Here is a 25,162-nt window from a genome sequence, read left to right as displayed (position 1 = left end):
CACTATTGCCAACACAAGGTATTTGAGAGGATCCTTGTTTCTGAATGTTATATCAATGTGGCTAGTAAAGCTAAGTGGTGAACCACCCCTTTTAACCCTTTTTTTGGTCACCTGCCTTGTATCCCACACACAATAATCATGTCTATCTTAATTACTTTTTAATATTCACCTTTCCCAGTTCCCAGTCTGGACGGCAGAAGTCCTATGCAGTGGTCTTAGGGGCACTTTGCACACTACGACATCGCAAGCCAATGCTTGCGATGCCGAGTACGATAGTCCCCGCCCCCGTTGCAGCTGTGATATCATGGTGATAGCTGCCGTAGCGAACATTATCACTACGGCAGCTTCACATGCACTCACCTGCCCTGCGACGTCGCTCTGGCCGGCGAACCGCTTCCTTATTAAGGGGGCGGGTCGTGCGGCATCATAGCAACGTCACACGGCAGGCGGCCAATAGAAGCGGAGGGGCGGAGCTGAGCGGGACGTAAACATCCCGCCCACCTCCGTCCTTCCGCATAGCCGGCGTGAGCCGCAGACGCAGGTAAGGTGATGTTCCTCGCTCCTGCGGCTTCACACACAGCGATGTGTGCTGCTGCAGGAACAAGGAACAACATCGTAACATCGGTCCTTCCGAAATTATGGAAATGACCGACTCTACACCGATGATACGATTTGGACATTTTTGCGCTCCTTATTCGTATCATAAAGGATTTACACACTACGATATCGACTGCGACGCCGGATGTGCGTCACTTTTGATTTTACCCCACTGACATCACAGCTGCGATATCGTAGTGTGCAAAGTGCCCCTTAGAGCAGACAGACAACAACACTGGATCCTACCACCTATGGTGGCCTATGCACAGAAGTGTTTCGTTGGCCACAGAACTAAAGTGGATTATAGACTATTAAAGTAAATGGGGAGAATTTATCTAGACTGGCGTTTCACAGGAAATCCTTTGATTAGCCTATTCTCGTAGACTTGGAAATTGCATTTCTAACGATTCTCTAATAAACTGCTGAATCACTCCCTTCACAAGATGAAGCATTTTGGTTAATGGCTATATAGAAGATTGTTCATAATGTCATTGCCTGATATATTAAAGTAGATTCAAAGGTCAAACACCACTTTTAAGTAAGTCTGAGACACTTGAAAAAGGCAAACGTTATTATAAGTGTTGCTATTTTAAGCAATTCTGTCATAAAATAGAATCAGAGAAATCAGTTGCTGTAAAAGACAGAATGTTGTATATACTTATTGTTATAGCTGTAATGAGCTGGCAATGAAGTGGTTAAAACCATGAAAGCAATAAAGGTAAAAGGAAACAAACCTTGGAACGTATCCGGCTTGCATCACTGGACATTAGACATCATGGAACAGGAGCACCTGGCCGGGTTGCTAAGATTCTCCTGAGCGGTGCCGGTGGGGGGAGAGTTTCTGTACTTAAACCAGAGGTGATGTTTAACTACAGGTTTGGATCAAAGTAGCATGAATGCAGCGAGGAGTCATATAATGAGATTGGATACATTTCTGCTCAGAAAAAAAGAAAAGAATTAGAAGAAACATGGGAGGATTAAATAAAGCACAAAACTGTAGCATCCACAACTACGATTTATTAAAAGCCTAGAGGATTAGGACTTTACAGCTACTAGGTCACTGTTGTCTTCTCATTTTCGAGCAAATTCTACCATGGCAGGAATAAAGGGTGCCTTATCTCACACTGCTGGAAGTGAACACGTGAAAATCAAAGTCAAAGGCAGTGCTGTCAATTAAAAGTGCAGCACGAGAGGAGACTTTATGTGATTTTATGTATTAGTTTACACAATCAGCCAATCTATCGCATCTCTTAATGTGAAAAAAACATGGAGTATAAACTAGAAGATATAAAAAAATTGCCCTAAACAGCATTCAGGCTATGGGCACTGATTTTCATCACCTTTGTCAAATGAGTGACTCAAAGTATCCTTCTCATAGGTCTCCGCATCATTCCACCAAGTCCACCACTGTCAAGAAAGGCAAAGTTGGACAACACTCTAAGATGTTTATTTGGACCAGTGGCCGGTCCTCCTCATCATACAGACCAGATGAAAGAAGGTAAGACCCGTATATCTTCCTTTACTGTCGTCAGAGACTTGTGATTGTCTTTATCCTTAAAATATTATACTAGTTCAAATTAAGTTCAAATATAGCCTGTAATTGTGATTGTACCCACTAATTTAGTGGAAATGTCTACTTTATTAGTATTTCTCTAACTTTATAGTGTGTATGTATATTATGATTAAGTATGTATTTTCAAAAGTTTAGTAATAACTGATTTAATGGTTTTAATCAGTAAAAATATTTAAATAATATTGTATTTGATCCGTAATGATGAAGACGAAGTCCCGACAGCATCATGAAAGCATTGTGCCATTATGTCTTATGAGCAGGTATTGGGGGAATTATTATTTATGCATCAGACAGCCAATAATTCTTACAGACATATTGGAAAACAATAATAAATCATTTTGATTTGAAGTGATGGATTTTTACAGCCCATAATTCTGATATAAAGACATTGGCAGAACTGTAATCTGTAAAATGATGATACAGTCATTAAAGCCATAATAATCTGAAGACTTTCCAACTTCAAAAAGATCATGTCCACATCAATTTTTTTAAAGGATAGAGGAAAAATTACCTTATTACCTTATTTTTCCTGACTGTCCAGGAATTTCTGGGTAGTTGGCGATCCTGCAAGCACTTCGTAATGTGTTTGTCATGCCGTAATAACGTCTTCGTGCTGGGCGTAGAAATCAGACGAGATATCAGAGATTCTACCAGGTAGGAAGAGGTTGGCATGGACCTGTCCGGTGCCCACAGACTACTGACATGGCCACTGGACAAGGCTACTGACATTTTTTTTCGCTCATCTGTAATAATAACTTGTACAAATTACATCCATCTGCCCGTTTTCTTCCCTAAGTATATATTGTTCTATGCGATTCTATGCACAATTGCCATACTCTTCTCTAATTTAAGGTATCCATCAAGTCTCACTTCTACACTAAGGCGTGCTTTACGCGTTGCGACATTGCTACCTAAATATTGTCGGGGTCACGGTTGTTGTGACACAAATCCGGCGCCGGTAGTGACATCGCAATGTGTAAATCCTAGGAGCAACGAAGAACGAGCATGAAACAGTCAAAAATCGCTGATCTGTGTCACGTCGTTCATTTTCATAATGTCGCTCCTGCTACTACAGATACGATGTTGTTTTTCGTTCCTGCAGCACCACACATCTCTGTGTCTGAAGCCGCAGGAACGACATACATCTCCTTACCTGCCTACACCGGCACTACGGAAGGAAGGAGGTGGGCGAGATGTTATGTCCCGCTCATCTCCGCCCCTCCGCTTCTATTGGCCGGCCGATTAGTGACGTTGCGGTGACGTCGCTGTGACGCCGAACGCATCTCCCCCTTGAAGGAGGGATAGTTTGGCAGTCTCAGCGACGTCGCCGACCAGGTATGTGCGTGTGAAGCTGCCGTAGCGATAACATTCGCTACGGCAGCAATCACCACATATCGCATGTGCGATGGGGGTGGGTACTATCGCGCTCGGCATCGCTAGCTGATGCTAGCGATGTCGCAACGTGTAAAGTACCTCTTAGAGCTGAAAGGCGTAGCGAAAGTCAACACTTTGCCAGTATCAATGATGCTTTTTGTTGGCACTGTGCAGATATACAATCCATACTGTACTTATCAAGCATCTGATGGATGCCATGTCTCAGCTCCTGATGTGGAAGGTAGAGTTTCTAGATAGCCAATATGAGTCAACTGATACTTCAAAGGGAATCTGTCACCAATATTTTACTATCTAATCTAAGGCGCTGTATAATATAGGCACAATCAGGGTTGCTACCCTGATTCCACTGATGTGTCACTAAAGGTCCAGTCACACTAAGCAACTTACCAGCGATCCCAACAACGATAGGGATCGCTGGTAAGTTGCTAGGAGGTTGCTGGTGAGATGTCACACTGCGACGCTCCAGCGATCCCACCAGCAACCTGACCTGGCAGGGATCGCTGGAGCGTGGCTACACGAGTTGCTGGTGAGCTCACCAGCAACCAGTGACCAGCCGCCAGCGCCGCGTGGAAGATGCTGTGCTTGGTAACTAAGGTAAATATCGGGTAACCAACCCGATATTTACCTTGGTTACCAGTGCACGGAGCTACACGTGCAGAGAGCAGGGAGCAGCGCACACTGAGCGCTGGCTCCCTGCTCTCCTAGTTACAGCACACATCGGGTTAACTACCCGATGTGTGCTGCAGCTACATGTGCACAGAGCAGGGAGCAGCGCACACCGCTTAGCGCTGGCTCCCTGCTCTCCTAGTTACAGCACACATCGGGTTAACTACCCGATGTGTGCTGCAGCTACATGTGCACAGAGCAGGGAGCAGCGCACAATGCTTAGCGCTGGCTCCCTGCTCTCCTAGCTACAGCACACATCGGGTTAATTACCCGATGTGTGCTGCAGCTACATGTGCACAGAGCAGGGAGCAGCGCACAATGCTTAGCGCTGGCTCCTTGCTCTCCTAGTTACAGCACACATCGGGTTAATTACCCGATGTGTGCTGCAGCTACATGTGCACAGAGCAGGGAGCAGCGCACAATGCTTAGCGCTGGCTCCCTGCTCTCCTAGCTACAGCACACATCGGGTTAATTAACCCGATGTGTCCTGCAGCTACATGTGCACAGAGCAGGAGCCGGCACTGACAGTGAGAGCGGCGGAGGCTGGTAACAAAGGTAAATATCGGGTAACCAAGGACAGGGCTTCTTGGTTACCCGATGTTTACATTGGTTACCAGCCTCCGCAGAAGCCGGCTCCTGCTGCCTGCACATTTAGTTGTTGCTGTCTCGCTGTCACACACAGTGATCTGTGCTTCACAGCGGGACAGCAACAACTAAAAAATGGCCCAGGACATTCAGCAACAACCAACGACCTCACAGCAGGGGCCAGGTTGTTGCTGGATGTCACACACAGCAACATCGCTAGCAACGTCACAAAAGTTGTTCGTTAGCAGCGATGTTGCTAGCGATGTTGCTTAGTGTGACGGGGCCTTTACCAGTATGCTTGCTGTAGTTTTGATAAAATCACTGTTTTATCAGTAGGAGAGTATCATTAGAGGGCTAATAAACCTACTGCCTGGTAGTCCTCCATATTTATGAGCTCCGTATAAAGGCCCTGTCACACACAGCGATAAATCTTTGGCAGATCTGTGGTTGCAGTGAAATCATGGACATATTGTTCCATTTGTACAGAGCCACAAACCTGGCACTGATTGTCCACAATTTCACTGCAACCACAGATCTGCCGCAGATTTATCTCTGAGTTTGACAGGACCTTTACTCTCTACTCACTACTGATTAGAAGCTTTCTGCCTATGTACAGTGCACACAGAAAGTTGGCAATCAGTGGTGGGGACAGGGTTATAAAGAGCTCAACATTCAGAAAACAGGTAGATCTGCAGCAGATAAAATAGTGATTCTACGTAAACTGTAGCAACCAGCCTAGTAAATGATGCAGCACTAGTAATTGCAACATCATTTTTCTAAGTCTCGTTTCTTATAGCTCTCTTGAAAATAAAAACTGCACTTCACTTGGTTGCTCGGATAATTTTTCTTCTTGCCATGTCTTTAAGTCAGAGCTGACTTTCTTTAACTGCTTTTAAAAATCAAGCCTCCCACACAAATGTCACAAGGGTCTGAAAAGATACACCAAGGGTTTCATTACTTCTTAATATTTATTCACTTATATAGTGCTATTAATTCCACAGCACTTTACATACATTGCCAACACAGTCCCCATTGGGGTTCACTATCTAATTTCCCTATCAGTATGTCTTTGGAGTGTGGGAGGAAACCAGACAACCCAGGGAAAACCCACACAAACATGGGGAGAACATACAAACTCCTTGCAGATGTTGTTCTTGGTGGGATTTGAACCCAGGACCCTGGAAGACTGGGTGCCACCCTAACTGCATTTTAATTATTCTCTCTTTACAAAGTTTACTGTTTTAGTCATTCATTCTATATTTTGATATATTGGGCTTTTATTGACTTGTGATGCTACATACACAGGAGATCAAAATTAGAGAACAATGTATGATCACTTTCTTCTTTCAGAAATAATGTAATCTACATTCATCAACATTTGAAGGTGTTTTGTTTTTTTTTGTAAGGGGTACACCATGCCACTATAACATATATATAGTGATTTACAAAAGATCCAAAGTTTATCAACATAAAACCTTTATTTTGCCGAAAACGTGATGATCATAATTAGAGAACAACAATGACACAGAGAAAGATACCTTCAGAAAATTTAGTTAACAACAGTCACCCATCGGTAGGAAGTGTACAGGCCTTTGCTTTGAATGACGTCAGCACATATGCGGCCACAGGACATCGCTAGTCTCTCACACTGCTCTGGTGTGACTTTGGTCCACTCTTCCTCAAGTCTCTTCCACAGTTCTTTGACTGTTGTGGGCTTTTTGGGCATAACTTTGTCACCAAGGATTTTTCAGAGGTTTTCTATTGGATTAAGATCAGGACTCTGGGCTGGCCATTTCATTGTTTCAATGTTTTCTGTTTTAAGCAACTGCTTTACCCGTTTTGCTGTGTGACAGGGAGCATTGTCCTGCATGTAAATTGCTGGCTGTTTGAGTGATGAACACAAGTAAGGAAACATGTGTTGTTGAAGACGTTTCTGATAAACACTTGCAGACACTCTGCCATGTAGCTGTATGAGAGGTCCAACTCCTGCTGCAGAAAACATTCCCCAAACCATGACACTTCCTGTGCTACCTTTCACTGACTTCTCAGCACACTTTGGGTTCAGTCTTTCCCCAGTTTGTCAACGAGCATAATGTTTCTCATCAGACCCAAAAACAATTAAACTTGCTTTTATCACTGAAATGAAGTGTGGACCACTTCTCCTCTGTCCACACAACATGCTCCTGTAGTTTCTTTCTGCTAATGAGAAGTTTGGTCACTGCAGAGCGGGCTTTCAGTCCAAATGCTCTTAAACGTTGGGACACTGTATGATGAGACAGATCCTTACCCTGTTCAGTGCTGAACTGGTGAGCAATGCCAGATGCAGTGTTGAAACAACTACCCATGGAGATTTGCCGCATTATATTGTCCTGTCTTTCATTTTCTTTCAAGGGCGACCAGCCTTCTTGGGGAACTTGAAAGAGTTTGTGATTTTGAGAATATTGCTTCTTTGCAATATCACAAACTTGGAATGACCAACGTCTCTTGCTATCGCTGATAGGGACACCACATTGGGCTTCATCTGGACAAACTGCTGCCGAAGGATTTCAGTCACTTTGGAACTGCACACCATTCTTGCTAAGTCAGCGCAAACTGGAAAGTTAGGCTGCCAGTTAAAAAGGGTTTGTCAGATAATTAAGGAAATTAGCACCAGGTGCCAGATTAACACCAATAACTTGCAGGTATCTGAAAGTGTTCTCTAATTTTGATCATTATTCTTTTACAATTATCTCATTTACATATTTATTATGTGCTTTAAACTAAATTCAATTTATGAAATAAGCTTAATCTACTGCTAGTTTACTCATGTTAGGATATAATTACATAGAAGTACACAATGACCTTAACATTTAGGAAACTATATGTTGTTCTCTAATTTTGATCTCCAGTTTATGTATATATTTTATTAATTATTTTAATATTTTTATTTTTCATGAGGAAAAATGGGGATTCAAATTTTAGTGTTTATAATTTTTTCATATTTTAAAACTTTTTTGTTTACTTTTTTTGCATTTGTTAATTCCCTGAGGAAACTTGAATCTGTGATAATCTGATAGTTTTGCTTTACATAGCAAAAATCCATTGAACAAACTCCAGACGTGCCATAGTAACCCATTGGAACTTATGAGCACATTGCAGGGTGGCCAGTGGGAGCAGGGAATGATGCTCCCCTGTACAATGTTAATGAGGCTGTCAGAGATTGACAGTGGTATTTAACAAGTTAACAGTCACAGGAGGTGCTCTGCTCCATATGCGGTTGTTAGACTGTGACACAGCCATTACAGCCAATATTTCATGAACATGAGGAAGTCTCCGCCTTTTGCCACTCCCTGTCCTGCCCATACCCTGCCCCCTTTAATGTAGCTGGATGGAACTGGTGTAAAACTGTTACGAGGGGGACCCGGGGAAGCGTGCCAAGATGGGGAATGGACAGCTTCCGCCGGTCAAGGTCCACTGTGCGGTGTAAGGGACCGCTGCTATGGTGGGTGAAGAGTGAGCGGGTTGCTGCTAGCGATCGTCTGGAATGTCACAGACGATCTATGTACACCGGTCTGCTCTAACCCGTGTGGGTTGTATGGCAGGGATCACATGGCTCGGTGTACCTGTTGCACGGGGAAGCACAGAGGTGCCCAGGCACGTGTGCCAGTGGAAGTCACGAGAATATGGCACGAGGGTAGCACAGAGGTGCCCACGCACGTGTGCTTTCAATAACCAGGTGAGTCCAGTGGAGACTCGAGGAGCTCACCTGGGACAGGAACACGGCCTGTAGAAGGAGCTACTGCCGGAGCAGCAAGGCAGGGACACGGCCTGCAAACCAGGGGCTGCCTAAGCAGCAAGGGCCAAGCCCACAGAGGAAGATAATGCCTGAGCAGTGGCGTGGCAGCACGCTGCCAGACATCCAAACATAGAAGGACGGTCGCGCGCCGCCATGATGGCAGGAGGAGCTTTTAAGGAGGTGTAGCTCCAGCCAAGGGCGGGCGCGAGGCGGAGATGACGGACTTGACCCAATCAGGATCCACGACATCCCAGCCTGGCCAGTCAGGATTCACCACGTCACCAGCCTTGTCATCAAGCCGTGTGACGTCAGTGGGCGAATCAGGATCCACCAAGCATAGCACATGCTCACCCTCCTGCCTCTGGGAAATAGAGGCGGGATCCTCGGTCTCACAATGTGTAGAGATAACGGGAGTCTCACTGCTTCCCTGAGCAGCAAACCTCTGCACATTGCGCAACCTCACAGACCTTCGAGGCTGCTGAGCAGGAGGAGCTGCGGCAGGAAAGGAATGGGAGACCGTCTCATTTCTTGCAACAGGAGTACCACTAGGTGTCACCCTTGTGCTGCCTCTCTGAGGAGGTTTCTCCTGCACTCTGCGCAGTCTGGCAGACCTTCGGCGCTGCTGAGGAGGAGCACTCGTGGCAGGCAAGGAGACTGTCTCATTCCTTGCCACAGGAGAGCCACGAGGTGTAACATTACCCCCCCGTCTAGGCCCCCCCCCCTGCCCATGCTCAAAGGCCGCTATCAAACCCGGGGCGTGGATATGATCCTCCAATTCCCAGGATCTATGCTCCGGACCACGGCCGACCCACTCCACAAGGTAGTACCTCCTGCCCCGTATAACTTTTGTCTCCACAAGCTTCGCCACCTCAGAGTCGTCGGGCGGGGGGTCAGTTTGAGGCGTCAGGGACCCCGAGAACTTATTAAGTCGTACGGGTTTCAGGAGGGACACGTGAAAGGTGTTGGCTATAGCCCAGCGTGGAGGGAGCTGGAGTCGGTATGCCACCGGGTTCACCTGCTCTAGCACTTTAAATGGACCCAGGTACCTAGGGGCGAACTTGGCTACATTCTTAGAGGACAGCCACACTAGGTCACCAGGGGCGAAGGATGGTGCAGGGCGGCGGCGCTCATCAGCCGTTGTCACCATCCGGTCTTTAGCCCTCTTAAGGGCCTCTTGGGTGTTATCCCAGATCTCCCGGGCCTCGGTCGCCCAATCCTCCACTCTAGGATCGGGTGACGTTATGGGCATAGGAACCGGGATTCTGGGATGTTGTCCGTTATTGAGCAGGAACGGAGTCTGACCAGAGGATTCATGGACCGAATTATTAATAGCAAATTCGGCCCAAGGAAGGAGGTTAGCCCAGTTGTCGTGGTGCGCGGAGATAAAATGGCGGAGGTAAGTTACCAAGGTCTGATTGGTCCTCTCTACCAGTCCATTGGTTTCGGGATGGTATGCGGAGGAGATGTTCAGCTCTATCTGCAGGAGCTTACAGAGCTCTCTCCAGAAGCGAGACGCGAACTGGGGACCCCGGTCACTCACCACCTTGTCAGGCATGCCATGCAGCCTAAATACATGCCTAATGAATAAGGTGGCGAGAGCACGTGACGTCGGGAGTCGTGGGAGAGGCACCAAGTGGACCATTTTAGAGAAGTGATCCGTGATGACCCATACGACCTTGTGACCTGCTGACTTGGGCAGATCTCCCAGGAAGTCCATTCCCACCACTTCCCAGGGACGATCCGGCACTGGCAGTGGGTGAAGAAGACCTGCCGGTCTCTGCCGGGACGGCTTATTCCGTGCACACGACATACAGGCTCCCACATACTCCTGTATGTCCTGGGGTAGTCTCGGCCACCAATAGTGCCTAGTCACAAGGTCTCTGGTCCTTTTGACCCCAAAGTGACCCCCGACCTTGGAGGCATGGGCCCATGATAGCACCTCATTCCGTAGTTCAGGGGGAACGAGGGTCTTGCCAGGTGGCACCTGGTCCAAAGTAGTGGGAGTGACCATCCTCAAGCTGTCCGGGGGTAGTATAAGACGAGGCTCCTCCTCGTCCTCCTCCAACACAACCATACAACGTGACAAGGCATCGGCCCGTACGTTCTTCTCACCGGCCAGGTGGCGGATAATAAAGCGGAACCGGGAGAAGAACAAGGACCAACGGGCCTGCCTTGGGTTCAGGCGTTGTGCTGTCTGGAGGTATGTGAGATTTTTATGGTCGGAAAATACTTCAAATGGATGCTTCGCACCCTCCAGGAGATGCCGCCATTCCTGGAATGCTAGTTTCATCGCCAGTAACTCCCTATCCCCTATGGAGTAGTTCCTCTCGGCCGGAGAAAAGGTTTTGGAGAAAAAGAAACATGGATGCTTCCTTCCTCGTTCGTCTTTCTGGTACAGGACTGCACCAGCACCGACCGAAGAGGCGTCTACCTCTAGTAGAAAGGGTTTGGAGATGTCTGGACGATGAAGGATGGGAGCTCTGGAGAAGTAAGTTTTGAGAGTGTGAAATGCCTCTACCGTTTCCCGTGTCCATGCTTTGGGATTAGCGCCCTTGCGGGTAAGGGCAATGATGGGTGCTGCCACCGTCGAGAAGTTGGGAATGAACTGGCGATAATAATTGATAAACCCCAAGAATCGCTGGATCGCTTTCAGCGAGCGGGGCTCAGGCCATTTCATCACTGTCTCCAACTTCCCCGGATCCATTGCTAACCCCTGACTGGACACGATATACCCCAGGAACGGCAAGGATTCACGTTCAAAAACGCACTTTTCTAGCTTAGCATATAACGAATGAGTGCGGAGCCTCTTAAGTACTCGGATGACATCCCTCCGATGGGTGGCAAGATCGGGGGAGAAGATAAGGATATCATCCAGGTATGCAACCACGGAAAGATACAAATCCCGGAAAACATCATTCACAAAGTCTTGAAATACGGCGGGGGCATTGCAGAGTCCGAAGGGCATTACGAGATACTCGTAGTGACCGTCCCTGGTGTTGAAGGCGGTCTTCCACTCATCGCCCTCTCGGACTCGCACTAGATTATACGCCCCGCGTAGATCCAGCTTCGTGAAGATCTTTGCCCCGCGGAATCGATCAAATAACTCCGTAATGAGGGGCAAAGGGTATTTGTTTTTGATCGTGATTGCATTTAATCCCCTGTAATCGATACAGGGGCGTAGATCCCCTTCCTTCTTTTGCACGAAGAAGAACCCCGCACCGGCCGGTGAAATAGACTTGCGAATGAACCCTTTTGCCAGGCTGTCCTGAATATATTTGGACATAGCCTCCGTCTCTGGAGCAGAGAGGGGATACACTCTGCCCCTAGGGGGCTCGGAGCCTGGCTTCAGGTCTATTCGGCAATCGTATGGCCGGTGGGGAGGAAGGGTATCTGCGGCCCTCTTGGAGAAGACGTCCCTGTAGGCCTCATAAGGTGTCGGTAAACCTGGCTCCCCTGTATTCCCTGAGGACCCAACCGACCTAATGGTAGCGGGTGGTTCGGTAGTCACGAGGTGCTCCCTACAGGATCCTGCCCATGATGAGATCTCCCCTGTTGCCCAGTTGAGTATAGGAGCATGCTGTCTCAACCAGGGGAGGCCCAGTAGGATCTCATCCGTCCCCCCTGGAAGCACCAGGAAGGACACCTGCTCATGGTGTCCTGGTGATACTTCCATCCTGAGAGGGATGGTGATCTGGGTGATGGGATCGACTAGTAGGGACCCGTTGACTACCCGAACCCTGAGTGGCTTGGGCAAGAGAACTAGGGGAACTGAGTATCGGGTTGCCAGGGAGGTCAAAATGAAATTGCCATCAGCGCCTGAGTCCAGGCAGGCCAGAGCAGAGAAGAGAGTAGTGCCAAACTGCAACTGGGCGCTGATAGTCAACCTAGAGGGAGAAGCAGCGTCTAGGAACCCCCCTCTGATGGAAACTAGACGCTGTCTTTTCCCGACGGTTTGGGACATCGGGTAGCTATGTGTCCCCTCTGCCCACAGGAAAAGCAGATGACACCAGACCGAGAACCTGGGGTAGAGGAGACCGCTTTGGACACCTCCATTGACTCCACGGAGTCGCCTACAGAGCTGGCTGGGAGACCTGTCTGGTGGAAGACGGGAGCCAGACGCTTTTTAGGCCGTGAGGACGTGGGTGCTGAAGAGACCTCGAGCCTCCGCTCCGCCTGGCGGATGTCTATGCGAGAGGCAACCACAATCAAGGACTCTAAAGTAGCAGGCACCTCACGCGTGGCCAGTGCGTCTTTGACGAACCCTGCCAGGCCCTCCCAGAACACAGGGACAAGGACCTTATCGGGCCAGTCCAGCTCTGCGGCAAGTGTCCTAAAGTGTACGGCAAAGTCCCCGACTGAAGTGGACCCTTGCCGAAGTCGTAGGAGGCGCAGCGCGGAGTCGTGGGTGACTTGAGGCCCGAGGAACACCATTCTCATGGCCCCAAGATAAGATGCTAAGTTAGTCACCACCCGATCTCCGCGCTCCCACAACGGCGTAGACCACTTCAGCGCTCTCCCTGTGAGCAGGGACTGGACGAAGGCTACCTTCGCCTTCTCGGTAGCGTAAAGATTCGCGGACAGCTCTAAGTAGGTGGTAACTTGGTTTATAAACCCACGGCACTCGGAGCTGTCCCCGCTAAAGCGCTCTGGAAGCGCAAGGCGAGGAGACCTTCCGCCCAAAAGCACAGCCTGGGTAGCCGCCTGGGTGGCGACTGTCGTCAGAGCAGTCTTGTCGGAGGAAGACTGCTCCACTGCTGCCAAACGTGATTCCAACTGCTGCACATAACGCAGCAACTGCTGCTGCTCTTCAGCCATAGCCAGACCTTTGGCGCGACCGTAATGTTACGAGGGGGACCCGGGGAAGCGTGCCAAGATGGGGAATGGACAGCTTCCGCCGGTCAAGGTCCACTGTGCGGTGTAAGGGACCGCTGCTATGGTGGGTGAAGAGTGAGCGGGTTGCTGCTAGCGATCGTCTGGAATGTCACAGACGATCTATGTACACCGGTCTGCTCTAACCCGTGTGGGTTGTATGGCAGGGATCACACGGCTCGGTGTACCTGTTGCACGGGGAAGCACAGAGGTGCCCAGGCACGTGTGCCAGTGGAAGTCACGAGAATATGGCACGAGGGTAGCACAGAGGTGCCCACGCACGTGTGCTTTCAATAACCAGGTGAGTCCAGTGGAGACTCGAGGAGCTCACCTGGGACAGGAACACGGCCTGTAGAAGGAGCTACTGCCGGAGCAGCAAGGCAGGGACACGGCCTGCAAACCAGGGGCTGCCTAAGCAGCAAGGGCCAAGCCCACAGAGGAAGATAATGCCTGAGCAGTGGCGTGGCAGCACGCTGCCAGACATCCAAACATAGAAGGACGGTCGCGCGCCGCCATGATGGCAGGAGGAGCTTTTAAGGAGGTGTAGCTCCAGCCAAGGGCGGGCGCGAGGCGGAGATGACGGACTTGACCCAATCAGGATCCACGACATCCCAGCCTGGCCAGTCAGGATTCACCACGTCACCAGCCTTGTCATCAAGCCGTGTGACGTCAGTGGGCGAATCAGGATCCACCAAGCATAGCACATGCTCACCCTCCTGCCTCTGGGAAATAGAGGCGGGATCCTCGGTCTCACAATGTGTAGAGATAACGGGAGTCTCACTGCTTCCCTGAGCAGCAAACCTCTGCACATTGCGCAACCTCACAGACCTTCGAGGCTGCTGAGCAGGAGGAGCTGCGGCAGGAAAGGAATGGGAGACCGTCTCATTTCTTGCAACAGGAGTACCACTAGGTGTCACCCTTGTGCTGCCTCTCTGAGGAGGTTTCTCCTGCACTCTGCGCAGTCTGGCAGACCTTCGGCGCTGCTGAGGAGGAGCACTCGTGGCAGGCAAGGAGACTGTCTCATTCCTTGCCACAGGAGAGCCACGAGGTGTAACATAAAACCACTAAAAGTGAAAAAAAAAATGTTTGTGTAAGGGCTCATTCAGATGACCGTTCTGTTTGTCCTTGTCAGTTCCTTTTTTTTTGCGGACTACGGGCAAGACCATCTTTTCAATGTGTTTTGTGTAGGATCGGATGGCACAAGGAAGCACTTCCATGTGCCATCAGTTCCTACTAAAAATGCATCAGAGTCTGCATGTCCATTCCGTTATTGTGGAACATGTCCTATTCTGTTCTCCAATTGTGGACCATGACCCAATACAAGCTAATGGGTCTGCAAAATCCCTAGAAGCCACACGGAAGCACTTCCATATGGGTTCCATTGGGTGCCCCTGCAGTTTGTGTCCCACTCCTGCACCAGCCCCACTGCAGTGTGTCAGCATCTACTCACACAGCAGTGTCCGAGCAGCTACGGGGATGACAAGCACTGCCGTTAGGAGGTTAGCTAAGTTCATTGCCTGTGCTGATGAAGTCCGCTGTACTCCTGACATCAGCGCTCGTCACTGAGTTCCATCAAGTCTCAAGGAAGCTCATAATGTTACCGCCAGTCACAGTCTCGGGCCACCCACAAGACTTGCAGTGAGATCGCGGTGGTCATTGAACTCAGTGACGAGCGCTGATATCACGTGTTCAGTGGAGTTCATCACTGCAGGTAATGTACCTAGCTAACCTCATGATGTCGGCGCTCATCATCTCCTGCAGTGACCTGGCCTGACCTAATGATGTTAGCTCAGGTCACTGCACTGCTCTCCCAGCCAATTGGGAACATTCTGTTCTTCATTGACTCGGACAATCAGTATGGATCGTCGTGGGACCCCCTTATTGGATTACGCTGTACCCAGATTTTTTTTTTTTCAATAAGTTGGTAAAAGAGGAAATGTGTTGGGGAGTGTTTTTGCAAATAAAAATTTGTTTGTCGTCTATTTTTTTTATTATTGCCTGGGTTAGTGATGTTAGGTATCTGATAGATGCCGTGACATTACTAATGCCAGGGCTTGATGCCAGGTGACATTACACAGCTAGTATTGTCAAGGTTGGGAATTTAGGGGAGACTACAAATGGGGTCCTCATCTGGGTCACAGAGGTCAGAGTTCAAATCAAATATGCGCAGATGAGGAGCAATAACCACACAGAGATGTGTCTCTATTCGGGAGAAGCTCAATGGTCTTCTGATTCGTATATTGTAAAACATTCACAGTTATACAATTAAACATTTGACCTTGTGATGGGAACAAGGAGTAAAGATAAAGCCCCAGCTTCACATCCCAGCTGGTGAGAACTAGTGTTATGAATACCTCTTTGTCCATTGTTCATTCTGGCTTCGTTACCTCCATTAACACCTTACTTGCACACACATTTTAGAATCTTGTTATGGCGTCTGTGGGATTGTCATGTAGACACACAGATAATTATGCAACGACATCTATACTTTGATTATTTACACACACAGATAATCTTATTACATTAGGACAAACGACCTATAGCCCAGGCCTACCCTCACAGTCCCCCCTTAATCCTAGGATTGGATTAATGTGCCTGACAGGCGTTTCTCTTTTACTTTCATTTCTCCCTCCTCACCAGATTTTCAGGAAATTCCCTCTCTTCAGGTAGTCTCCTGGCTCTAGCTGCTGTGTGAAACCTGATACCACAGTTGGTCTGCAGAGCTCCAGGAGGGCAGATATACCTGTGCTGGCTTCTCAGGCTCATTGTTCCCGAACACATCACACTTTATATTATATATTCTTGCTCTTTGCTCTGCAAATGTGTTTTTTTCTGGGGAAATTTCAGGATCTAATTCTGAATGATTATGTGTGTAATATTATTTTAGGTGCCTTGAAATTATGTTTTTTTGCCAAATATTTCTATTTTTAATAATATGTGTTATAACTGGGGGCTATTTGGTGGGAGTTTTGAAATGTGTGTATTTCAGAATTATTACTTTTATGTTGAGTAAATGGGTTTGTTTTGTACCTGATTATGTGTAGTCTCTTTTATTGCATCCCTATGAAGGTCTCTGATCACTTTTAGATCACTGAAATTGCAAAATTAGATATTATAGTTATTTTTCTAGCCTGCGCGGCACATTATTCCCAAACTCGTTATTATAGATATTGTTCCCACCAGAGGGTTAATAAGATATCTGTGAATGTTGTCAACCTTAAATCTCTAGCTCCCCCCTTAAATACTTATTTTATTTATTAGGTAACTTTATGATTTACTGGGTCTATTAGGCACTGTTTCTTAGCGCCATTTCCAGGCACTTTATCTGGCTTGTCCAGTGGCCGTGATGGCGGTGGCACGCTGGGTAATAAAGGGGTTAATACCAGCTTTGTATTCTCAGATAGTACTAGGCCTGAAATTCATGGTGTCACACCAAAATAGACATGGCCACCATGAATTTCTAGTAAGGATAAAAGAAAACAAGGATAATATTTTTATTAGAAATAAAACACAACACAATTAGTGACTCCATCTTTATTAAAATAAAGAACCCACCCCCCTCCGCAGTAATGCTGGGTCAAGGGTCCATGCCGTCCAATCCAGATCCAATATCATCTGATCAGTTTTATGGAAGACAAAGCGATCAGATGATGTGTCAGGTTAAATGGCCTGAATCACATGACATATCAGCTGATTGTATAAACGGTTTTTAGACAATCAGCTGATGCATCAGTGCAAAAAAAAGCGGTAAAAAGCTGGCCTCACCGCTCGACTTATAGTGTCAGCTGATTCCGTCAGGTGACCGCATCAGCTGATCATCGCCAGGTCCTGCAGCCATCGGACATGGAGAGAGCGAAGAGAGAGCGAAGAGAGAGAGCGAAGAGAGAGAGCGAAGAGAGAGAGCGAAGAGAAGAGCGAGAGAAGAGAGAGAAGAGAGAGAGAAGAGAGAAGAGAGAGAGACAAGAGAGAGAGAGAAGAGAGAAGAGAGAGAGAGAAGAGAGAGATGGAAGAGAGAGGGAAGAGAGAGAAAGAGGAGAGAGAGAAGAGAGAGAAGAGAGAAAGAGAGGGACCTGCAGGCACTACCGCCCCCATCATCATCCCCGCATACACCCCGGCACTACCGTACTCATCATCATCCTCGCACACACCCCGGCAGTACCGCCCACATCGTCATCCCCGCACACACCCCGGCACTACCGCTCCCATCATCATCCCCGAACACACCCCGGCACTACCACCCCCATCAAAAACCAGCAAAAACGTCGTTATCGTATGATCGGTGTAGGGTCCAACATTTCCATAATTTTGCAGCAGCGACGGTACGATGTTGTTCATCGTTCCTGTGGCAGCACACATCACCTTACCTGCGTCCCGGCTGCAATGAGGAAGGAAGGAGGTGGGCGGGATGTTTACGTCCCACTCATCTCGGCCCCTCCGCTTAGATTGGCTACCTGCCGTGTGACATCACTGTGACGCCACACGACCTGCCCCCTTAGGAAGGAGGCGGGTCGCCGGCCAGAGCAACGTCGCAGGGCAGGTAAGTGCATGTGAAGCTGCCGTAGCGATAATGTTCGCTACGGCAGTAGTCACAAGATATCGCTGCTGCGACGGGGCGGGGACTATCACGCTCAACATCGCAGCATCAGCTTGCGATGTCGCAACATGCAAAGTACCCCTAAAGCTTAAACATGACCCACCCCACCAGCCAGAAGGGGCACATTTTACTAATCAGCAAGGAGTGAGACAGAAGCAGCTTTTGCAAATCTCTGCTGGAACTTTTTTTTTTTTTTTTTTTACAGTCCTCTGTTACAATATACTGCCACTAGAGATAAGCCATGTTCGAGGTTCGAAGTTCGCCAATTTCATGTTCGAGTGATTTTGGGGGGTGTTCGAGTCGTTTGACGAACTCGAACGATTTGCTAAAAGTTCGGCAGTTTGAGTTACGTTTGAGAACGGTTCGATCACCAAAAGCGTGAAATTTTACAGCTACGTGTGCAGGGAGCCATTGTTGGCAGCCTGCGGTAAGCTGGTAACCAGGGTAAATATCGGGTATCCAAGCAAAGTGCTTTGCTTAGTAACCCAATGTTTACCCTGGCTACGTGTGCAAAAATCCCCGAAAACCACACAGAAGCACTTCCGTGTGACTTCCATCGGATGCCGCTGAAGTCTGTGTCCCACTCCAGCTCCAGCCCTGCGGCTGCCCACACTGCAGTGTCAGCATATGCCCGCCCTGTACGGTGTCCGCAGCTGCCCACACTGCAGGGACAGCAGCTGCGGGGATGGCAACTGCTGCCGTCAGGAGGTTAGTGAAGTTCCTTACCTGCGGTGATGAAGTCCTGCCCTCCCGACGTCAGCGCTGTCACTGTCCTCCATGGCCGACGCTTGTCACATCTCCTCTCGTTGCCAGCCCGAGACTGTCACTAGCGGTGACGTCACAGGCTCCTGCGATACTTGGTTGTGAAGGCGGCGGTTATTGAACTCAGTGACAGCTCTGCTATCAGGAGTGCAGCGATCACCACAGGTAATGTACCTCGCTAACCTCCTGACAGCAGCACTTATCATGCCCTGCAGTGACAGCTCTGCTATCAGGAGTGCAGCGATCACCGCAGGTAATATACCTCGCTATCCTCCTGACAGCAGCACTTGTCATGCCCTGCAGTGACCTGGGCTGACCTATTGATGTTAGCTCAGGTCACTGCATTGCTCTCCCAGCCAATATGGAACATTCTGTTCTTCATTGACTGGGACATTGACTATGGTATGGATCATCATGGGACCCCCTTGGATTACACCAGACCTGGATTTGTTTTTCTTGCTAATAAATTGGTGAAAGAGGGAATGTTTTGGGGAGTGTTTTTTGAAATAAAAATATTTTTGTCGTCTACTTTTTTTATTACTGACTGGGTTTGTGATGTCAGGTATCTGATAGACGCCTGACATCACGAACCCCAGGGCTTGATGCCAGGTGACATTACACATCGGGTATAAACACCATATATTACCCTGTTGTGAATGTCAGTTATGCTTTGGCTGCTGGGAGGCTCCCTCTTGTGGCCAGGAATGGTTTGGACATAGATCAGGTGTGTTGAGATATGGGCGTTTCCATTGCTAACTCTCTACTTATTTAAATCCTGGTCTGATAGCAGGCTATTCCGGATGTCAGTTGTTCTTTGTTCACCAGCCTGCTTCATTCTGCTCCACACCACATCTACCCCAGAAAATTGCTTTGCTCTTTATTTGTTGTTTGGTTCTTTTACTCTTATCTGAGTTTGTCATATGCTGTGGTTGTTTTCAGTTTATTTGCATGCAGGGATTTTCCCTTTCAGTTGCTTAGCTGGTAAACTCCCTGCAGTTATGTTTGGAGTATTGCTCCTATAAGTCCATGTGCTTGTGGCTTTTTGAATTTGTAATGATTCTTGTTTTCTGTTCATTGGTATGACAAGAGCGCCTGGTATAGGACGGCGTTCAGATCGTGCGATCTGAGGGCCTTTTTGTACTATCAGGAATTTGGAATTTTGCAGGGGTTTTTTCTGGCCACCATCAGCCCCTTTCCTGTCCTTTCCTATTTTAGTCAGTGGGGGCCTCACCTTTTGCTAATCCTATCATCTATCTGTGTATTGTGTTTTCCTATATCACTGCAGTCTTTGAATGTGGGGGGCTTGCTATTCTTTATCTATTTTCTGAGGCAGAGAGTTATTCATCTTTCCTTACTAGCTAGTTCCCCGGCTGGGTTTGCGGTGCATAGGATGTTAGTTCACCCCTCGGCTACTTCTAGTGTTGATGGTTAGTAAGGGGATGGCGGCCAGATTAGTTGCCAATGCTCTTGTCACCTTTTACCAATGATTTGTGGTGGCCTTCCATGGTTCCGGATCATAACATTACCCTGTTTGCCACCGCACCAGGGCAATGGGATGAGCTGGGGCGAAACACCAGGATTGGCGAATCTAATGGATGCGCCACTTCTGGGGCGGCTGTGGCCTGCTATTTTTAGGCTAGGGAGAGTACAATAACCATAGACCTCTCTGGTCTGAGAATATCAGACCCCAGCTGTCCGCTTTAAGTTGGCTGGTGATCCAATTGTCGTGTTTTAGGTTTTTTTAATGATTTATTTAATTTAAAATAACAGCGTGGGGTGCCCTCAGTTTTGGATTACCAGCCAAGGTGAAGCTGCCAAATGTGACCTGCAGGCTGCAGCCGTCTGCTTTACCCTAGCTGGCTATCAAAAATAGGGGGAACCCCACATCATTTGTTTTTTAAAACTTATTTTTTGGCTAAATACAAGGCTAAATACCCTTTAGTGCCACATGAAAGGCACCAAAGGGTACAAAATTACAAAATGCAGGAGAGTCGGACATTATGTGTCTTTCCGCCATTATAATGACAGAAAAGACTGATTTGAAGTGTACAAGCACAAGAAAATCCCCAGAGCGCTCTATGCTGTGAAAAGCAGTAGAAAATGGCACTGGAGTGAACATGTGACCGCCCATGTAGGTTGAAGCTATGGATCCTGGGTAAATTTATGTATTTTCCCTCCTTCAATTTTTTTGCAGTACGCAAAAAAATGGAAGGCACACGGATGACAAACGGATGACATACGGACCGTATACGGAACGGAAACGGATGCCACACGGATGCATCCGTGAAAAAAATGGACCGTTTTTTTGCGGATTTTTTTTGCCAAAAAACTAAAAAAAAAAAATGACGTGAGCTTCGCCATATATTTGTATGCTAGCCAGGTACAGCAGGCAGGTACGGCTGTCCCCAACCCCCTGCCTATTTGTACCCGGCTGGGAACTAAAAATATAGGGAAGCCCTTTTTTTAATTATTTCATGAATTTAATGAAATAATTAAAAAAAAAAAAAAAATACGTAGGCTTCGCCTCATTTTTGTGTCAAGCCAGGTACAACTAGGCAGCTGGGGATTGGAATCCGCAGCACAGGTTAGCCTGAGGTTTCTGGGCCCCTCTGCTGCGAATTGCAGTCCGTAGCCACCACAGAATATGGCGCTTTCATAGAAGCACCTTCATCTGGCGCAGTATCCAACTCTTTCAGCAGCCCTGAAGCCGGGTGGCTTGCTGAGTAATAATGAGTTAATTCTAGCTTTGTTTTATTAGCTAGTATTAAGCCAGAGATTCTTAATGTCAGGCAAGTTTGACCCGGCCATTAAGAATCTCCAATAAAGGGTTAGAAAAAAGACACCACACAGAGAAAAAATACTTTAATATAAATTAATACACAGACACACTTAGAGACTCTATGTTTATTACTCCCTCTCATCCCTCCACGATCCATGGTCTTCTGTCTTTCTCCTTTAAGCCATGCAGCTCTGATTCATCAGACAGCACTGCATGGGAGGAAGATGCTGCTGCTCCGTGCAATCTATTTACTCAGTGAGTGAGCAGAAGCTGCGTGCTGTAAGCGGTGACATTACCGCTGACAAGCGGGTTAACATAGCAACGGTGCTCCGATCACGTGATTCCCGGTGCCGCTATTTACGGGCTGTGACAGCTAGTCCCTGCATGTGGGCTGACTCTGTAAAGAGTGCCCACATGCAGGAACGGGGAGTTGACCATGTGCCAGAGCATTTTGCCGGTACACGGAGATGCTTGAACGATCACCACGTACCGGAGAGATGCACTGACAGGACCTAGCAATGACGTCTAGCCATGTGACCAGTCTGTAGCCAATGAGATAATAGACACGTTACTGGTCACATGCTATTATCTGTGATTTGATGTTGTCTTTTCTATGGTCCTGAGGAAGGGGGCAAAGCTCCTGAAACGCGTAGACCTATGCTACAATAAAGCCACATTAATCTGATATCCAGACTTGTGATCATTGGCGCGGCACACAGAAACCCGTTTTCTACACTTCTCTCTGTTATCAGCCACTTGGGTTGCCACTGCCGTGGTCCATTTCTACGTGTGAATATAGTAGTTGTGACTGTCACAACTACAGTTGGTGAGTACTATTGCTCCCCTCTCCCTGGCCCTGTACCTATAAGGGTAAGACCCTATTGTGCTTTATCTTCCACAGCTTTTCTCTTATAAAAATATTAGGGCACTGATCTTCCAAAAACAGCAGGAAATATCCCAAAAAACAGGTCACAGATCTTCCTAAAAACAAAATTAGGGCACTGATCTTCCAAAAACAGCGGGAAATATCCCAAAAACTTGGTCACAGATCTTACTAAAAATTAGGGCACTGATCTTCCAAAAACAGCAAAAATATACCAGTATATTATCCTAACCCCTATCTCTGATCACTGGTGTACCCCCCGCGTCTTTAATTACAGACCAGGTCAGTCTAAACGGGTATATCTGGCCACCACCTTTTTCCCTAACAGCCATCTTCTGGATCCCATATGACACTACTGATCCATACCTCAGGGTTGGGATCTTACTACTGGGCCCCAGCGGGCACCACCCCTAGTCACAATTGGGTACCTTTAACACCAATATGGACACACAGCCCGTCACCCCCTCCTCTCCAAGAACAACCACATTGGTAGTGAATACAAAGTATGTAACACTTACCGGGGTTGTAGGTGATCAGCCTGGTTGGAGCAGAGGGAGGTCATGGTCCGTGATGTTCAAGATATCAATGCGTTCAGGAATGGCAGTGCTTCCTTTTAGGGGCCCCATGTTACAGGCGCCAAACTGTCAAGGTTGGGAATTTAGGGGAGACCCCAAATGGGGTCCCTCGTCTGGGTCACAGAGGTCGGAGTTCAAATCAAATCTGTGCAGATGTATGTATGAAGAGCAATAACCACACAGAGAAGTGTGTCTCTATTTGGGAGAAGTGCAATGGTCTTCTGATTCGTGTATTGTAAAACATTCACAGTTATACAATTCAACATTTGACCTTGTGACGGGAATAAGGAGTAAAGCTTCACATCCCAGCTGGTGAGAACTAGTGTTATGAATACCTCTTTGTCCATTGTTCATTCTTGGTTCATTATCTCCATTAACACCTTACTGTACACACATCTTAGAATCATATTATGGCGTCTGTGCAATTGTCATATAGACATACAGATAATTATGCAACGACATCTATACTTTCATTATTTACACACACAGATAATCTTATTACATTTGGACAAATGACCTGTAGCCCAGGCCTACCCTCACAGTATCAACCCCATATATTACCCCATTTGCCACCGCACCAGGGCAATGGGATGAGCTGTTGCAAAGTGCCAGGATTGGTGCATCTAGCGAATGAAGGGAGGGTCCAATCATCGTGGATCTCCCTAGTCTGAGAATACCAGACCACAGCTGTCCACTTTACCTTGGCTGGTGATCTAATTTGGGGGGACCCCACATTTTTTCTTTTAAATTATTAAATTTAATTTAAAAAAACAGCATGGGGTGTCCACTATTTTGGATTACCAGTCAAAGTGAAGCTGCCAGCTGTGGTCTGCAGGCTGCAGCTGTCTGCTTTACCCTAGCTTGCTACAAAATATAGGGGGCCCCACAACGTTTTTTTAATTATTTACTTATGTTTTGGCTAAGTACAAGGTTAAACACCCTTTAGTGCCATATGAAAGGCACTAAAGTGTGCAAGATTACAAAATGCAGGGTAGTGAGACATTATAGATATGTATTTCTCATCTATCTATCCATCTATCCCTCTATTTATCGATCTATCTATCCAGCTATCTATCTATCTTTCTAGCTTTTGACTCTTTGTAACGCTCCTTCCGTTTTTTTTTGCTTTCTGCAAAAAACAGAAGGCGCACAGGTGACACACGGACCATATATGGAATATAACGGATTTGGATGTCACGTCACATTGATGCATCCGTGGAAAAACAAGACCGTTTTTTTACGTACCGCAAAAACGGGACGGTTTTGTGAATGTAGCTTTAAGTTGCACAAAAATGTTATGATATTTCAAGCTGCTATATGTAGGAAATCTGGCAAAACACCTTGATGAATTGGGGCCATTGTCTTCATAGTTAACAATATAGTGGCAGACAGTAGGTAGCAAAGAATATCCACTAGTGCACTTTCTTGGAGGGTTGAGTGCTTTATTATGCTGCTTTTTTTGGAGAGCCACTGCCTCACAGCAAGGGTTTACTTCACATTGGTTACTCTTTCTTCAAGTGCCTAACTCATGGCAAAGGACACTGAAGAATGGTTCTTGTTACACCCTCAGGCTGGTATTTGCGGTAAACAAAGACAATACAATAGTACTTGGCCTCCCTGTCTCATGGGAGGGCCATCAGGTAGAATGCATTCTCAGTTTTTTACCATCCTGTCTATGACTTGGAATACACACATGAGATACTGTTATGATTTTGTGGCCACAGAAGGACACTGGATATCATTGCAAGCTTTTAACCATAGCTTTTATGCACCCATTGCCCAATACTCACAGTTGGCGTTTATTAAGGGGGCATGTTGTCTAGTTAACACAGGCATCTTAAGATTAGCTTTACTGAACTTTGCTTCCCTTTTCTCAGCTAGCTACAGTATCTACGATATCTGCATCTAGTAGACTCTATATCGTAGTTATATACACTGTCAAATTGAAGACAAAGCACTATAGCATGCCATCATACTGACCCAGTCCAAAAGGAAAAGGCGTGTATTGACCTGCGCTGCCATCAAGGAGTGGACTTCAAGGATCCACTTCTTGACGGTAGCGCAGATCAGTACACGCCTTTTCCTTTCAGATTGAGCTCCAGGCTCATG

General features: G+C 47.3%; 1 protein-coding gene across 2 annotated transcripts in view; it reads left to right on the top strand.

Moving 5' to 3' along the window:
* The window catches only part of KCNMB2 (potassium calcium-activated channel subfamily M regulatory beta subunit 2), a 1,063,037-nt gene that overhangs the window by 781,833 nt on the left and 256,042 nt on the right, over positions 1 to 25,162 (top strand). For both annotated transcript variants that reach the window (XM_075340610.1, XM_075340609.1), the window contains one exon: positions 1,976 to 2,095. In XM_075340610.1, the coding sequence (XP_075196725.1) occupies positions 2,040 to 2,095 (56 nt within the window). In that variant the 5' untranslated portion in view covers positions 1,976 to 2,039. The remainder of the gene's footprint in view (positions 1 to 1,975; positions 2,096 to 25,162) is intronic.

Source organism: Anomaloglossus baeobatrachus, chromosome 3 (genome assembly GCF_048569485.1).
Source record: "Anomaloglossus baeobatrachus isolate aAnoBae1 chromosome 3, aAnoBae1.hap1, whole genome shotgun sequence".
NCBI classification, from domain to species: domain Eukaryota; kingdom Metazoa; phylum Chordata; class Amphibia; order Anura; family Aromobatidae; genus Anomaloglossus; species Anomaloglossus baeobatrachus.
This window is presented reverse-complemented; position numbering and strand designations above follow the sequence as displayed.